General features: G+C 43.2%; 2 protein-coding genes across 3 annotated transcripts in view; one reads left to right on the plus strand and one right to left on the minus strand.

Annotated features, from left to right (window-relative positions):
* The window catches only part of LOC126996498 (probable ATP-dependent RNA helicase DDX43), a 113,185-nt gene extending 100,493 nt beyond the window's left edge, over positions 1 to 12,692 (minus strand). For both annotated transcript variants that reach the window (XM_050857019.1, XM_050857018.1), the window contains exon 1: positions 12,115 to 12,692. The gene's annotated coding sequence lies outside the window, so the exon portion shown is untranslated. The remainder of the gene's footprint in view (positions 1 to 12,114) is intronic.
* Positions 875 to 6,940, plus strand: LOC126996502 (organic cation transporter-like protein). The gene is made up of 6 exons (XM_050857030.1): positions 875 to 1,041; positions 1,461 to 1,605; positions 3,146 to 3,336; positions 3,529 to 3,701; positions 4,001 to 4,185; positions 4,480 to 6,940. Exons 1-6 carry the CDS (start codon positions 875 to 877, stop codon positions 4,660 to 4,662), a joined length of 1,044 nt encoding a protein of 347 aa, XP_050712987.1. The 3' UTR covers positions 4,663 to 6,940.
* Positions 12,693 to 17,921: the final 5,229 nt, after the last annotated feature.

The raw sequence follows: 17,921 nt of genomic DNA on the forward strand, positions 1-17,921 counted from the left end.
TGATTGTAGTGCTGGATAATGTTTACATTATTAATCAGTGTGTGGTTGAATGATTGGATAGGGTTTATACTGTTTAAGTGTGTGTGTTGTTTCATTGCGTGATGAGGTTTACAATATTTATATTACGTGTTTGGGAGATTACAGTACTGGATAAGGTCTATAACTGTGGCATAGCTGTACCATATTTGCCAATGTGACATTTTAGTTTCCTGGACGTGCAGCACAGGCAGGCGGCTTCCTGTGGTCGTCTCCAGCATAATTAACATCGTTCTGAGCTTCGTGCTGGCCGTGTCGCCGAACATCACATTCTTCATTATACTGAAAGTGATTATTCAGGCCTTCCAAGTCTTAAATTATCTTGGTGCCTTTGTATTAGGTGAGTTAAGAGAATTTTATTACTGTCCATATTCATACTGAAAACTTCAATTTCCATCACTATTTTTTCATATCTTTTACTGGTCAACTTTGGGGCAGCGTTTTTTCGTCTGTATTTCCCGCATCCAATGTATTAATGTTTTTCAGGATGGAAGTATGAAATTTCTCTAACAAAAAAAAAAAAAAAAAAAAAAAAAAAAAAATCAATGTTTTGGAAGACTTTTCTGTCTTGTTTGCAAGAGCAGAGCTTTGTGAGATTGTTTCTCATTCATATTTTGCTTTGTCCTTGGCCTAACTCCTTTGCTGTAAATTTTTTTAAAATTCATGATTATAAAAGGAGGGGCGTATGGGTATTGTACTCAACTTTACATATTTTCCCCATTCCTCCCATAGTCTACCCCTAAGACTTGAAATGTCTCCTCAAGTGGCACTCGGTTGGGAGTTGCTGCGTAAGAAATTGAATGGAAATTTAAAATGATGTCCTGCACTGTTGACAGCTATGGAGATCTGCGCCCCTAGCCAGCGTAACTACATGGGCGCCCTCTATATGCTGCCATGGTCTTTGGGCTACATGCTGATGCCGATGATCGCCTACTTGGTGCGGCCGTGGCGCTGGCTGACGGCCGTGTACGCCGCGCTTTTCTTCATCACCTTCATTTACATTTGGTATGGTTATGATATAGATACTGTTTTCGCGTTTCCTGTAGTCCGTTGCAGTGAGTGTCAAAAATAATGCTCCTCCTATGGCAAAACCTTTAATCATTTACTTCTGGCCCGTTGGTCGTGACGGCCTGAAGCCGGCAGATGCATTGTTGATTTTTCGGTTATCATCAATCAATTATAACTCGTTGAAAATGAAGTGCAAATGTTTGCATTAGTTTTCCATAAGGCCAGAAATGCATCACGAAAATGTGACGGAACGCTCTCCATTGGAACGTCGTCACAAAATTGTTGCCATCTCTTGAACACAGTTTGAATGGACTAGTGTTTTTCTTTATTGCCTCTTGGAAAATATCTCATACAGACCCATCTGTAATGTGTTACGTGCTAAGGGTTCCTGAAGTGTTAACTGTTCCCCTGGCCAGGCTGCCCGAGTCCCCGCGCTGGTTGATCCACCACGGCCGCCACTCCGAGGCCCTGCGGGTCCTCCACTGGGCGGCGCGTGTCAACGATAGGACGCTGCCCTCAGACGAGCGACTCCTTGCCACCATGCAGACAATCATGAGGAGGGTGTGTGTGTGTGTGTGTGTGTGTGTGTGTGTGTGTGTGTGTGTGTGTGTGTGTGTGTGTGTGTGTGTGTGTGTGTTACTAACTTAATCCGTGAACGCCAACTTCGGTTATAAGGGCACGTTTCCTGTGGGACTAGGGTGGAAGCAAGGATTATATACTATAAGGATAGCTCACTAAGCATTTGTTTTACCCACAATGCACCGCGGATGACGTCACACATATACACAAATGGTGCTGGGCGGGAAACTGGTTCACTTGAACGTGTTCTCACTGCAGCGTGCTCAGTGAAAATGGTGATTTGTGCTGTATATGGGTGTTACTGTGGCTCATCCTATATAATAAGGATAGCTTACTAAGCATTTGTTTTACCCACAATGCACCGCGTATACAATCTGGTTCACTCTCTCCATATAAAATGTATTATAAAACCATTACTTATTAATCTTGTCACTCATTCATAGTCAGATTTTGCACTTTTTTGATTGCTAAGGATATGTAATTAAATTAGGCAGCTGTTGAATTGGCAAATAGTATACAGTAATATAAATATTTGAGAAATGTTATTAAAAAGGTACTAAGAAACATTGCTATCTACCATATATTGATGCTTACGTTTTCTCAAGTTTCATTAACATTCATTTTCTACAACTTTGCAGGGGTAACTAATCCTGTCATCAAAATAGCTAACATATATATTAATTGAAGTATTACTGTTGGATCAGGAAAATTATATCCAATGGTTAATATAAATAATGTATAAAGGGCTCAATGTATATGTAAGAATACACAAAGACTATACCAATTTTTATATTATCTATAACGATATTGATGACAGGATTAGTTACCCCTGTAAAGTTGTAGAAAATTAAAATGAATTTTGAGAAAATGTAACCATCGATATATGGTAGACAGCAATATTTCATAGTACCTTTTTAATAACATATTTTTCAAACATTTATATTATTCAATACTATTTGCCAACTCAACAGCTGCCTAATTTAATTACATATCCCTAACAATAAAAAAGCACAAAATCTGACTATGAATGGGTGACAAGATTAATATGTAATGGTTTTCTAATACATTTCATATGGAGTGAACCAGATGACCATTACACAGTCATGACGTCATCGATGACGTTTCAGTGAGCGATCCTTGTAGTCTATAATTCTTGGGTGGAAGTGGGGTTTTCATGTGCCATTATCACTCTCGCTCCCACGGCAGCGGCTGTGTGTGTGTGTGTGTGTGTGTGTGTGTGTGTGTGTGTGTGTGTGTGTGTGAGAGAGAGAGAGAGAGAGAGAGAGAGAGAGACGAAGGTAGGATAATATAACTAATTAATGTAGATGAGAAGTAAATGCAGTATTATGTCTTTATAACTGAAATTAATTGTGGAGGAATGGATGTTGGGTTGACATAAATGGTTAACATTGCCTTACATTAAATTATCATAGCATCCTACTAAATATTAGTTGTCTAAGCAAATACATCATTACCTAATATTACTGACATGGATCTTCCGGAACTACATTTGGTCCCTAAGGAAAGACGCCGCGCCCCCGACGCGTCTCCCACCATAACCAACACCACCAGCTGTCTGCGCATTGGAAGTCGGTACCTCCTGGCGGTGCTGTTGACCCCCGGACTGCGATTCAAGGCTCTCGTGGTGTTCTACCTATGGGCAGTTGGTGGGGCGTCTTACTTCGGCCTCAGCAACAACGCCAGGATTCTAAGGTTGGTTAGAGACAGAGAGTTGCCTGCTGTAAGGTAGCTCAAGGATAAGGCCAGCAATAATCATAGTTTCAATAATGTTCTTGTGCCTGTCTCATTTTCACCAGATATCTGAACACTCAAAAGTATATAGGGGATGTATCCATCATGACTTGCACAGTAACATTCTGTATGCATATGGCGCTGTGTCGGTAGCGCTAACGTATACCTGCACACATTCCTGGTGGGACTGGTGGAGGTGCCAGCGGTGTTGCTCCTCTGGCCGGCCATCACCTACCTGGGCCGCAGGAAGATCCTTGCCTTCCTGCTGATAGTGTGCAGTGTCTCCACAGCCCTTATGACGCTGATCATGGTGACGCGCCTAACAGGTGGGTGGCGGGGGCAGGTGGAGGACAAATGAGGTAGGGTGCTTTAGTCTTTGTACTGCAGATGAAATATCCCGCGGGTTAGCACTCACAACCACGACGGGTAGCGACACAAGCAGCGGTTCTCGTGCATGCTGTGTACTGTTTGTCACGGCCTCAGAGGTGTTTACAAAGCAAATATGATTCATACGTGTCCATGTTAGGTATTGTGAACAAGTTGACTAGACGTATTAAAACGTATCCAAGCTGTTACTTCCTTAGTTTTCACTTTAACCTTGTACTTCTTCCTTCCTCTCCGTCAGTCCCAGACTTCGTTAAGCTGCTTTTATCGCTGAATGGCAAGATGACCATCACAGCCTTTTACCACTTAATGTGGGTATACACGCTGGAGCTGTTCTCCACTGCCAACAGGGCCCGTGTGGTGGGGGAGGCCAGCATCCTGTCCAGGGTGGTGACCGTGTCCGTACCGTACATCAACCACCTGCTGGTGAGGTCACCTCATCATGCTGTGTTTATCATATTCATCATATACTCCGATATTCGCCATGGTTATAAGCTTGAAGCTATGTTGAAAGTCAATTTGAAGTAACCATTGTCTCTGCTACAGTAAGTCTTGTTCAATCCCATTCTCCATTCACTCCAAAACCTGACCACCTAATCCACGCATGAGGAGACCTAGTAGTAGTCTGCTGAACTTGTTACACATATAGAGTGTGTCCTGCCGCATTGCACTGAACACAATGGTATCATTATTTCATGTTGTTATGTGCTGCTATTGCAGGGTGAAGTGTTGCCCTGGGCACCCTGGGCCCTGTGCAGCCTGGCAGCCCTCGTCGGTGCGGGCCTGGTGTTCTTGCTCCCGGAGACCACTAACAGGAAGATCACGCAGCGAGACGACTACCACCACGACCACCAAGACGACTACCCTCTCCAGGAAGCACTCAGCAGCAAGGCAGTTGCTTAAAACACTGAGAAGTTGAAGGAATCCATTGAATACTGCTCGAAGACTGCAACCATTTCAGTAACTTTTATTGAGTATTCCTACCACACGTGATTGCATTATTGCATAAGCACAGTATTGGAAGTATCCGTGAACTAGTTTGATTTACATGGCATTATTAAAGGATATATTTTGGAACATACTGTGAATCCATTCCATATTAGGGCTGCTCAACGTTTACAATGGGTATGTCAAGACGACATTCGCCTCTGCATAGTTGGAAGGCCATGCAAACACTTTTGTATGGACCTTGATGCAAACGGATCTATATGCTCTCAACATTGTATCTCCACGTAATTCTTCCATTGCAGTACACCTCACATACTCTTGTCAGTCCAGCACCACTATTAGCTCCCATTTTATCTTGAGGTGTAAACATGGATTCTTGGACCGATGGAGTCCTGTTTTCCGTGGAACCACACCTCTATTGTACCCAAGACAGTGTAGGCTCCCAGCACCAATGTCGTGGGTTGCAAAACTGTGATAGCTCTGAGGCTGACAAACACTGCTTGGCCTAGAGATGGACCTCACTGCATCATAACTTCATCAAATTAAACACGACTTCAATTAAAAGCACGGTCTTAATGATGTTAAAAATGACCTCAATCAAGTTAAACACGAGTAGTTGGAATCTACCCACCCAGGGCGACAAAATTGAACTTGAAAATTGACCAATTCCCCCCAAAAAAGAAAAATCCCCTAACTCCCCCTCCCTTATACTTGAGGTTTCAAAATCACCCTCCACTCTTTGAGGCTGCCCTTCGGATGTGCTATATAGTTTATAAGAGTCTATATCTGTATCCCCTGACCCTCTCACCATAGTTTTCTTCAGTACTTCACAACAAAACTGGTATAACTTTACCTCGGAGAGCTCGAGTATCTGAATTCTGAAGTATTCCAAACTGAAGATGACACAGTTGTACTGGTGGGTTTTGAGAAGTCGCTATCATTCGATTTTAGTTCTTTAAAGGGAATGATTCTCTGACACTTTTCATTAACTCCTTACTACGGAGGCCATCCCACTAAACAGTTCATCCGTGGCAAACCTATTCGCTGGGGTTATAAAGGAAGGATAGCAGCTTCTCCATTAGGATATTTTTACTTCATTGACATGTATCAAGGAAATATGCTACGAAAGGTGTCAGCTGCTACAAAGATATGTATGGCCTAGGTGGAGAAGTAGTCTCAGTACCCTGGAAGAAAATTCTCTTTATTCTTTGACAACTTCTTCACGTCAATCAGACTCTTGGAGGTAATCAAGGAAAGGGAACACTCTGCGACTGGAACAGTTCATAGCAACAGAACAGAAAAATGTCCCCTGAGCAATGCCAAACAACTTGAGAAATGCTCATGAGGAAGAGAGGAGCATTTTCTTGAGAAAGACTCAGGCATTTCAGTGGTACCATAATGTGGAATGATAATGGTGTGGTTACCATTGCATCTACATATTATGGCATGCACCCTGTCAAGCAAGTTCAGCGTTGGTCAGCAGCTGAACGTAAATGAGTGATGATACCCATGCCTTCAGTAACTGGAATGTACAATTCAAACATGGGTGGTGTAGACAGGCTAGACCAGAACGTAGCCAAGTACCGTATTGCAATTCGTGGAAAAAAATGGTAGTACATCCCTATTCTATCATACTTGCTGAATGTATGTATGAATAATGCATGGGTATTTGCTCAGGAAGGCGGGTATAAAAAAGATCATTTAGCTTTTACGCGCCATGTTGTGCAACACCAGCTGAAGAAGTATGGAGTACCACCATGTAATCCAGGCAGACAGAGAATGCTTACTGCTCAAAATGCACATGTAGATGAGGAGAGATATGACAATAAAGGGCATGATATTTCAAAGAGTATTCCTGAAAGTCGATGCCGATGTAGGCAATGTAAAAGTCAAACTGTCTATGTTTGCAACAAATGCAATGTTCCCTTGCATGTTAAGTGCTCATTAGATTACCACAAAAGTACTGCCTGAGTAGGTTAGAAGTGTGAACTTGAAGGTCAAGGAATTCTTTCATTTTACAAAATTCTAAATTGATTTTTAATAACTTTGAATGTAACAGAATCCTATTATTTACACAGAGATTTAGTACTGGATAATGGGGACCATTGCAGTTTGCTAATTATGGTGTAGCCTATGTGCATTATATAGTGAGAATATTGCAAATATAAACGTTTCGTATGGTAATGATTTTATCATGTGCTATGTTAAATTTCTTACTGTAAAGATCTTTTCAATAAACAATAACACAAAACAGCATTCTTTAATACTACCCTTTCATAATCAAGCAGTGACATTGCTTACCATTCGATATAATACACAAAACTGTATTAAGATGCTATGGACCGTTTTGACCATCGTTGCATTTTCACAACACACGCATGTGCTATTGTCCCCATCATTGAGTTATCGCAACAGTTATATTTCAAATAACTACTAAATTATACAGTAAAAGGACAAAATAACACTTGGTATGATTCAGGAGTCATATTCTACTACATCTCAGACATTGAGCTTATTCCAAGAACCTCGGTTTTTTATGGGCACATATTGGTTAACTTGCACTCACAGAGTCAAATCTCTTTTTATGTACCTGAAATAAGGTCAGTTATAGGTATTCAAAAAGTCAAGTTCATTCAAGTATGAGCTACACACAAGTATATACATATTGGTCCAGCAGGTAACAGCATCATCCATAATGTGGCTTGTGAATAAACGCTATCATGTATGATGTGTCATTATAATGTTGCTTCAATTTCTTTAATTTGACTTTGTGACTGATACATTATACACTAGACATCACAGAATACTTGTAAGTGAGCACAGTTAGGGTAGGAATATTCATATTTTTTGAGTGACCATTAACAATGAAATAGGTACCTAATATTCTTTAGTCTGCATTACTGCAACATGATTGACATGCCTTCCTTTTTTACTGAACTGCTTATATATTCCCTGGCTTGTCTAGTGCTGTCAGGTGGGTGTTGTGCTACCAGCCAAGGGAACACTATAACAATTAGATTTCCATTTAGGATACAGCTTTGGAAGTCCAGCCCTCTGAGTCTAAGGTCATGTCATTATTATTATTATTTTTTTTACAACAAAGGAGGCAGCTCAAGGGCACAAAAGCTTTCTATTCTTCCTTTACGCCCTTGTATAACCACCATGTGCAATGTTGAAAAACCCATGCTAGTCATACAATGTCTTATCTACTAGTTTAGATAACAAAAGTGGGGGAAAATGCCATAAGTTAGTTAGAGTAAGCCAGGAGCACTGAAGTTAACCATGTGTCAATTCTTTAACCCAAGAATGTCAGCAGACCCTTTTCAGGGCTTTCATGAGTCGTGGCTGTGGTTCGGTGGACCCTAATAAGGGCTCACCATAAAACCCCTAATTCGAGCTAATTGTAGGCGGTGGTGGCATAGAGCAACTCACCATACATGCCCTTGGTCATAGTGGTGGGTAAGTGATCTTGAGATGGGCTTTTTTTGTCATAGGTGGTGCTGTAAGGTCATGGCAGACTGAATTAGCTATGCACACAGTAATCACTTGTCAAATTCTCTATAGTAGACAACAAGCGACTCTAGGCTTGATGCCACGTGTCACGAGACTGTTTATTTTGTAACAAGCACCACCCAAAAAGAATGGAGTTTGAGTAAAAGTAAATATTTTTAACAGCTTTATGGTTATGAGAGGAGTACTCTGATGTACGTTCCATGCTCTTTTCTTAGTCTCAAAATGCAGTGTAATTTTGCCGTTTCTCGGCCACTTCTCGGCTTTCCCATAGCCGAAGCCCGCGGGTTATTTGATTTCACTTTCTAAAGAGGCATATATAAATGTAATAATTAATGTCCACCTCATAGTCACATATCAAGTAAACATTTGGGAACTGTGCTAAATTACCTCTTCACTTTAATCTCCTTTTTCCCTTGTTGTGAGCTATCTGGTAAGTGTCTGGACAGTGTGTAAAGACACAACCTTCACCAGTCTCCTTAATGTTCACCGAATTGAGTTCTCAGTTTTCCATAAATGTATGTTGTAGTCAGTCAACACTACCTCTATTAGTTCACTCACCAGTGTCGTTCTTAGTTTGAGTGCTTTCTTGGGTACTTATATACTTTATCAGTTTAGTAATGAATCCCTCTCCACAATTAATCAATCAATCAATGGGGGCATACAAAGGGAGGTGCGTCGCCTCGCCCAGCTTACTACGCCAAGTCCGGGGTCCCTCCTGGCGAGTGGCCCCTTCCCATCCTGAATACCTCCTGGCAGGATCTATCGACTTGCTCAAGCCACGAACTGCGTGGGTGTCCCCTTGGCCTCCTCCACTCAGGAGCGTCTCTTACAGAGACAACCCAATGAGCACGCCCGACTTCTGGGTAAAGTGCCATGTGCCCGTATAGCCAGAGTTGCCGTTGACGGACTATGCAGGTAATATTATGTAGAATCAGTCTCACAGAGTAGTCGCTAGTTTGACACAATCATTCCAGTGATATCCCATGACTCTGCATAGACATTTTTTTTCTCCTTTTTTTTTTTTTACATCTCCGCCTATAGTGCCAGTAGGCTTTCTTCAGGGGACAGATGGTCGGCCCAAGCCTGTCATGGCGCAGGCAATTTTTTAATAGTGGCGCCAGTTCTTACCAAAGCCATCAATCCACCTCTCCAAGTCCCCATTTATTGTTCATGTCTCACAGCCATAGAATAGGTAAGACAGGGAGCCATATACCATATACCGTATACTTGTGCTAAACGAGTCCATAACACCGTGGACCAACCCAATCTGCCAAAGGACTTCCTGGTGAGCTACCAAGATATGTGAAATTTTTCAAGATCTCAGTGTCCTCCACACACACATGTGCAGACTGTACTGTTTCATCTAGCAAGCCTCCAAACACCTATACCTTGGTCTTGGCCCAAGAGCCCTGAAGTCCCAAGGGCTTCGCCTCCTCATGCAGTGCCTCAAGAGCCATCACCAAAACCTCCAGCACCTCCATCAAGATTACTGCATTTTATATCCGCAAAAACAAGGTCAGTGACCCTGGTATTGCCAACAGATGCTCCACAATGACTCTGGTCCACAACTCTGCCTAGTACCCAGTCCATACAAGTGTTGAAAAGTGATGAGGCAAGGATACAGCCCTGACTCATTCCTGCATTCACTGAAAAGAAACTGGACAAGCCCCCCCCAACACTTCACAGTCCTTTCAGTCCCAAAATGCAGGCCAGTCAGCAAACCAATAGTCCTCGCAGGAATTCCACAGAGTCACAGGAGATCCCAGAGTCCCTTACGATGCACCGAGTCAAACGCCTTCCTGAGATCGACATAGGCTGCAAGCATCCCTTGTTGAAACTTATGTCAGTGCTCCACCAGTACACAAAGCGCTAGGATATGGTCAGTTGTTGACTTACCAGGCATGAAACCAGACTGTTCAGGTCTCTGCAGCTTCAGCAGGTGGCTGTGAATTCTCATCAGCAATAGGTGGGCCAGCATCTTGCCTGACAAACTAAGTAGTGTAATACCACGGTAGTTGTTGCAGCCCTGTCAGTCCCCTTCCCTTTCCAGATAGGGATGACCAAGCCCCTCTTTCGGTCAGGAGGAATGGTACTGGATTGCCATATGGCAGTCGTGACCACATGCAACCTGTGGATCATGGCCTCACCTCCAGCTTTGAGCAGCTCCATACGTACTGTTATTACAGGTACCTGGTGCCTTTCCACCCCTCAACTTTGCCACAGCCTTTCTGACCTCGTCAAGTGAGGGTGGGCTTTCATCAATGGGTGGATCAGCATTCAACACCTGCAACCCAGCAACTGGAAGCTGCTCACTTGGAGAGTCCATCGTGTATGACTGCAAAAAGAACTCAGCCTAACAAGCCCTCTGCCCATCCATGTCCGACATGATGCAGCTGTCTGCTGTTCGGACAGTACTCACCTGAGAGGGAGACTTGGAGCGGAGCTTCTTCAGGGCTTGGTAAGCAGGTCGGAAGTCATTTGCATTTAAATGGCCCTCAACTTCCTCAGTGAGATCCCTGACATACCTCTCCTCATCTCTCCTAAGGAGAGCTCTAGTCCTAAGCAACAGGGCCGTATACTGGTCCTGATTCCCGGCAAGTCTGGTAGCACAACTCTCCTCAATATTCTCCAGCTTCTCCGATGAGGCAAAGCCACTCCTAGATCTTAGGCGCTATCCAATGTGCTCCTTGGCAGCTCAAAAAGTCACATTTAAAGGTACTATCCCACAGTTCTACATGGTCCTCAAGGGTGCTGAGCACCCACTCACTGCATACTCCTGAGCACATGCCAGGGCCGGTAAACATAAACCTTTTCTGTTAGCCTTAACAATTTCTGCTAGTTAGCAGTAAGATGCTAACAAAAAGCAAAACTTGGCAACTGTTGGCTAGCAAACAGCTGTTTGTTAAGTTTCGGCTCAGGGGTGCCAACTGTACTATACTCTCGACAATCTCAAGTGTTTATATTCATTAATCTGCTGATTTCAATGTCAATAATAATAAAAAAACAAAAAATATGTTCACCACCTGAGTCCTGTCATGAGTTTCTGCAGAATTACTGGCTGCAAAAGATGTTTTCACCTCATTTTTATCTTGGTATTCTTTTGTCTCTCCTAAACTTCAACTTTCTCTCATGCTGCTACAGAAGAAAACGGGAAGTGTTTTAGCATTCACTAACATATTGTATCTATCCGCGAGGAATTATATCGTAATTTTCTTCGTAAATCCAACAAACACATCTATGTATCCGCGCAAGCCTTAATCTCCTATCATTCCCGATTAAAATGCTTTTTGGATGAAGAAAAATGGTCAACAAATAAGGGAGGAGTTACAAAAAGAACATAAGCAATCCTGCTAACAGCAGTTTGCTAAGCGGTAAAAGTGCTCCCTGCCGCTGTTACCCTAACAGTGCTGCTAAGGCCTTAACAAGCTTTGTGAATATCTGTTAGTGCTTCACAGAAAAATGTTAAGGCTAACACGAATATGTTAGTCTTAACAGCTGTTTGCTAGCTATAGTAACAAGTTTTATGTATGATGGGACACAGTATTGTTGTATCTCGAGATTCTTCTTGACCTGACATGAAGTGTTGCAATAATGACCCTATGGTCAGTTGCAAAGAACTCAGCACTCCAGTAAACCACAGAGTTGGTAATAATTCAAATCTTTGGACTGGTGGCAGCCTAATTTCATTAAGTCTCTCAGTAGGTAATCAATCACTCATTCATCAATTTGTTAATTACTTTGTTAAATCTCACACTAAACTGGCTTAACCTAGTAAAAATAGATTTACAAAATTTAGCTTTTTACTTGCTGATCCATGCTTCCTAAATTTGGTTAATGTTATGCTCTTCACCACCACACAGTCATGCACTTTCATAATATATTCCTTCCACTTACCTCACAACACTGTCTTGCACTCACCACTGCTCTCCTTCCACTCTTCTTCCTCTGACCTGTACTGCTCCTACGTTTCCCTCCTCTTCATCCTCTTTTCTGCTTCAACACACAATTTGCTTTTCAATTGCGTCACCTCACAGTCCTCACTTGTCTTTTTCTCGCCGTAAAGGACTGTAACACTCAAATTTACACATATTCACTTATTTCCCTGCTCGAATCACTAATTTTCCATCCTTTTCCTTGGTTCATGGTTCATGTTGTGGCCATTCCTCCCGGCACTGTGTTAAGGCATTGCCCCGTCGTCCGCTTCTGACTATCTTTTAACATTCCCCTCCTCTTCTCGTAGTTGCTAGATTCCACAATTAATGAATGTTCAGCAGTTTCTTTCCCTCCTGCCTCACAGCTACATTTTTGTTTTTCCCGGTCACTGTTCCTGCCATTTACATCCAAGGTGTCTGTTCTTGCCTTAACGGAGAGCTTAATTGCTCCCCCCTGTCTCTCACGTGCCAGGTGTGGTTTATGCTTCCTCTTGTACCATTGTAACGGTAATGCTGTCTCGTCCACTCAGTAACACAGGTCAGGTCAGGTCACGTTAGAAACACAGTTTGGTGTTGATCTTGATCTTGATCTTGACGTCACAGGTGACGCGATTTCTCTGAAGGGTTTTGGTAGAGTCCCTTGATAGAGACTATCAAGGGACTCTTTTGGTCCTTGTCATGGCTACGCGATTACGCCACTTACGGGCAGTAGTTTCTATAAGACTCTAGGTCGTGATATAGCCTTTATAACGGCTTCCTACCTAAAGTTTGACCTAAAATAAATAAACAAAAAACTGGTGGTGCCGGAGGGAGAAAATTTTCAGCTCATCCTACCCAGTGCGCACCATCCAGGCTGTCTCCAGACCAAGGATTATATACTATAGTATATAATCATTGCTCCAGACCAAGTGCTAATTCCACAGTCTAACACCGTGGCTTTGTAACAGCCCGAACGTTTTCGAGGCAACACCAGAGATACCCAAGTGATTTCATGTGTATAGATTCCTAAAAATCTGAACTTGAATTTGAAACCCAAACACTACATAGGCTACGAGGAATTTTCAGTCTTAAGTAGGTTTGCGAGCTTACTAATCCATCATGGCGAACTGAGAAAGCAGCTCTATATAACAGACACAGGGTGCAGGACCCGGGTCCATGGAGGTGGCGTAGATCGAGGGCCTCGCCGAGCCTGCATTGTGTCCCAGGTGGAGTGACAGGTTCGATCTGGTCCTTCGAGATGGGGCGCCTTGCAGTGGAGGGAACACAAAAGTAATGACTAACATAATGACACGTGAGGCGATGACTGTCAAAGTTGCTGGTGTTGTTCTTCTTCTTATGCTCCTTATTGCTTTGATTCGCTCCTTAGGTACGCCTCCTCGTGATTCTCACACACTTTGCTTTTTAGTTGCGTCACTCCACCTATCTTTTTCTCACTATGAAGAGCTATAGCACTCGAATTTTCATATATTTATAGGCTTTCATTATTTTTCCTGGTCCGTCAGTCCTGCCGGGTTCCCGTGATCTGGGCTGCTCAGCGTCTGAACTCGTGATCCGGATTCGGATCATGATAACTCAGGAGGAGCGAGTGATCTGTCATCTTGATCGGGAGGGGGTAGACGTCAGGATTAATTATAACTCGGAGGTAGAAAAGGGGTCACGTCCTTGTGGCAGCAGCCATTTTGATAGTTGTTTCTTCTGTTTATCATATTTTGCCAATAGTTAACCCGTACAGTACTATAGCGACGCGTATACGCGTCAGCGCCTATGATTGCAGGAAATACTAACGACGCGTATATACGTCGGGCTTGCTAAACACTGTTACAGTCGATGTAGCGGGTTTATTTTTGCTACAGAGACTGCTGCAGACAATGGCAACACTTAGCGAGTGCGTTTGTAGCATTAGCAACACTACCCAAGCTGGGGAGGAATCACAAGCCACCTGTGACATCTAGATCAAGATCAAGACCAAGTGTAAACAATGTCTCGGCGGCCTTTTGCCATATGGCGATAGACAGTGAGTACCGGTTAAAAAATTGGTACCGGTACCAAACAGTTACAGTTACAAAAAAGGTACCGGTACCAAAAATGGTACCATTACCATATTTGCCGGTACCACTTTTGGTTGCGGAAAAAATTTGGTACCGGTACGAAATTTGGTACCGGTACCAAAATTAATACCGGAACCATATTTGGTACCGGTACCAAATTTGGTACCGGTACCATTTTTGGTACCGGTAAAAATTTGGTACCGGTACCAAATTTTGTACCGGTATCAAATTTGGTACCGGTACCAATTTTGGTACCGGTACCAAATTTTGTACCGGTACCATTTTTGGTACCGGTAAAAATTTGGTACCGGTACCAAATTTGGAGCGCTTACCACTGCGTCCTCGACGGCGGCTTGACAGAGAGTAGAGAAAGAGAGAGAGCCTGATAGAGTGAGAGAGGGAGGAAGGCCTATTGACAGACGAGTGGGCTAAAACACGTGTCCTCCTCCTCCTTCTCCTTTGTCCCCTACCTTTTTATCTTCCTTAACCTCATCTTCCTTTTTCCTCTCCTACCTTCTCCTGAGTCTTCTCCTTCTCCAACTCCTCATCTCCCTTTTTCTTTCGTGTCCCTTTCCTTCTGCCTCCCTTACTTCGCTATCCTTCTCCTCCCTCATTTCTTCTCCTCTTCATCTCCTTTTCCTCCTACTCCTTTCTCTTCTAACTCTACCTAAGCCTTCTGTTACGTCTTTTTTCCCTTACTTCCAAATTTGGTTCCGGTACCATTTTTGGTACCGGTAAAAAATTTGGTACCAGTCCCATTTTTGGTACCGGTACCAAATTTGGTATCGGTGCCAAATTTGGTACCGGTAAAAAATGGGTACCGCTACCAAATTTGGTACCGGTAGAAAATTTCCTCCTCCTCATCTCCCGTTTCCTTTCGTGTCCCTCTCATTTTACCTCCCTTACTTCGCTGTCCTTCTCCTCCCTCAATTCTTCTCCTCTTCATCTCCCTTTCCTCCTACTCCTTTCTCTTCTAACTCTACCTATGCCTTCTGTTACGTCTTTTTCCCCTTACATCCAAATTTGGTACCGGTACCAAATTTTTTTACCGGTTCTTGGTACTAAATTTGGTACCGGTAAAAAATTTGGTAACGGTACCAAATTTGGCACCGGTAAAAAATTTGGTAACACACACACACACACACACACACACTCAAGCACACAAGGTTTTGAAATGTGTGTGTGTGTGTGTGTGTGTGTAGAGAGAGAGAGAGAGAGAGAGAGAGAGAGAGAGAGAGAGAGAGAGAGAGAGAGAGAGAGAGAGAGAGAGAGAGAGAGAGAGAGAGAGAGAGAGAGAGAGAGAGAGAGAGAGAGAGAGAGAGAGAGAGAGAGAGAGAGAGAGAGAGAGTAAAAAGCGAAACAAAAGAGAACGAAAAAATAAAAGAAAAGTCAAGGGGAAGCTAAAATAAAGGACCAAAAATATATATAAAAAATACTAAAACGAAAGGGAAGAAGTCACGATGGAGCAGAGAGAGAGAGAGAGAGAGAGAGAGAGAGTGAGACTTGGGTCAGTCGGGCTGCTGAACTCGGCCGGGGTGAACACGGAGCGCCTACCACTGCGTCCTCGCCGGCGGCTTGAGAGAGAGTAGAGAGAGAGAGAGAGAGCCAGATAGAGTGAGAGGGAGGAAGGCCTATTGACAGACGGGTGGGCTAAAACACGTGTCCTCCTCCTCCTCCTCCTCCTCCTCCTTTGTCCCCTATCTTTTTATCTTCCTTTTTCATCTTCCTTTTTCCTCTCCTACCTTCTCCTGACTGACAAACCTTCTCCTTCTCCTCCTCCTCATCTCCCTTTTCCTTTCGTGTCCCTTTCCTTTTGCCTCCCTTACTTCGCTATCCTTCTCCTCCCTCAATTCTTCTCCTCTTCATCTCCCTTTCCTCCTACTCCTTTTCCTCTCCTCCCTTTCCATAATTCCCCTTTCGTCTTGGGTCGTGTCAGCTTCCCGTGTGCCAAAAAGTGTTTGGTGTCTGTCTGTCTATATTGTCTGTCTGTCTGCTACACTTCGACTAATACACCGCGAGATTCCTGAAGTTATGAAGAGTTTGTCTACTTGTCAACTGCACTTCGAATGACAAACTTTGAGAGCTTTCTGAAGTGTTGAATTCCCTGTCCGTCTTCGCTACACTTCACGGCCTTCCTCAAGTGACCTGAAGTGACCTGAAGTGGAGGTTGAGGTCTTCTTTTTGCGTGTCCTCCTCGTGCCCTTGTCTCATGTAAGTCTTTTTCCTTTATTTTCGCTTCATTCTGGCTTCCTTTTTTTTTCCTTGGCCTTTTCTCTGCCTGATTCGTAGTATGCTAATGTTATTCATGGGTTTTCTTTCTCCCTTGCTCTCCTTCCCTAAAGCGTGTTAAGGCCGTATTCCAAGCTCTCCCTAACTAATAGATGTCACCCATTACCAACTCAGAAACCAAAGGCAGCTTCTTTTCTTTCTTCTTTTCGCCTTCGTTAAATTCCACATAATTTACCACCAATTCTTTTTTCCTCGCCCTATCTGCGCCTTACTTCTACTAACAGAGAAAATAAATGTTTGACTCAAGCCATTAACTCGTAAAAAAGGTTAATAAAGAGTTCGTAGGTTTTGACGTTTGGCTGAGTGATATTGTTGAAACTGCTGTCGAGGGAATGGCCTAGAAAAGGAGAGCTTGTAATATGGACGTTAGGGGAAGTGTTTACGTGGAGCGTGTGTGCGTCACGTATGTATGTGGGTCAGTGTGTGATGTGGAGGTATAATGACCCGCATGAATTAATTAAGTTCACCTGTTATTTTAAATTTGTCACTCCTGCATTACGAAAACCATTACTCCCATCTTTGTTACCTATACTTTTGCCGTTACTACTACTACTTTTACTACTACTACTACTACTACTACTACTACTTCTATTACAACTTCTATTACAATTACTGGTACTACTAACAAAGAAACAAACATTAGCCCCCTTATTGTCATTTTTATCTTCGGTTAAAGAACGTGAAGACTCACTCAAGTTTTATTACTACAATCACAACTATCAAAATATTTACTTACCAAAACAATTAATATTTCTTTTTATATGAAAGGAGGCAGGTCAAGGGCATAAGGCACACACTTACACGCACACAACCCCCCTCCCCTTTAAAGCACTGCCCTCCCAAACAAAAGACATGAAACGTTTCGAAAGACATGAGTTTCAAAAGATTGGTCACGTTAAGTTGGCTAAGTTCTGATGCTCCGCTCCCCTCTCCCTCATTATTGTTTTCACCTCATCATCGTCGCTCCATCATCACGTTAAGAGCGGTGAGTCTCCCCACCACACGTATTCAGTGGTCGGAACTTTGATCATTACATCCCTTGACCGTAGCCTCAACTCTGGGTCACTCGCGCCCCGTCACCGCCGCCGCCGCCGTCTCTCCACGTGGGTCAGCCTCCGCCCTCACCTCGCTTTGCTCTGCCTTGCTTGCTCTCCTTACCTTGCTTGCCTCGCCCTCTGTTTACTCTCTGCCTGTCAGCTTCCCCTTCTCCTCCTCATCCTATCATCATTATCATCATCGTAATATTCTTTGCTCTTCTATTTCCATCCATCTGGTTTTCTCTCTTCTATGTTCTCTTTGTTATTTGCTGTTTCTTCATCCTTTTCGCCTTCCACCGGCCTGCACACTCCACCTCATTTTCTATTTTTCTCCTTCTTCACCTCAGTTTTTTATCCCCTTGTCCTCATCTTCCTTTTTTCTCCCCATTTTGTAC

Source organism: Eriocheir sinensis, chromosome 10 (assembly GCF_024679095.1).
Source record: "Eriocheir sinensis breed Jianghai 21 chromosome 10, ASM2467909v1, whole genome shotgun sequence".
Classification (NCBI taxonomy): Eukaryota; Metazoa; Arthropoda; class Malacostraca; order Decapoda; family Varunidae; genus Eriocheir; species Eriocheir sinensis.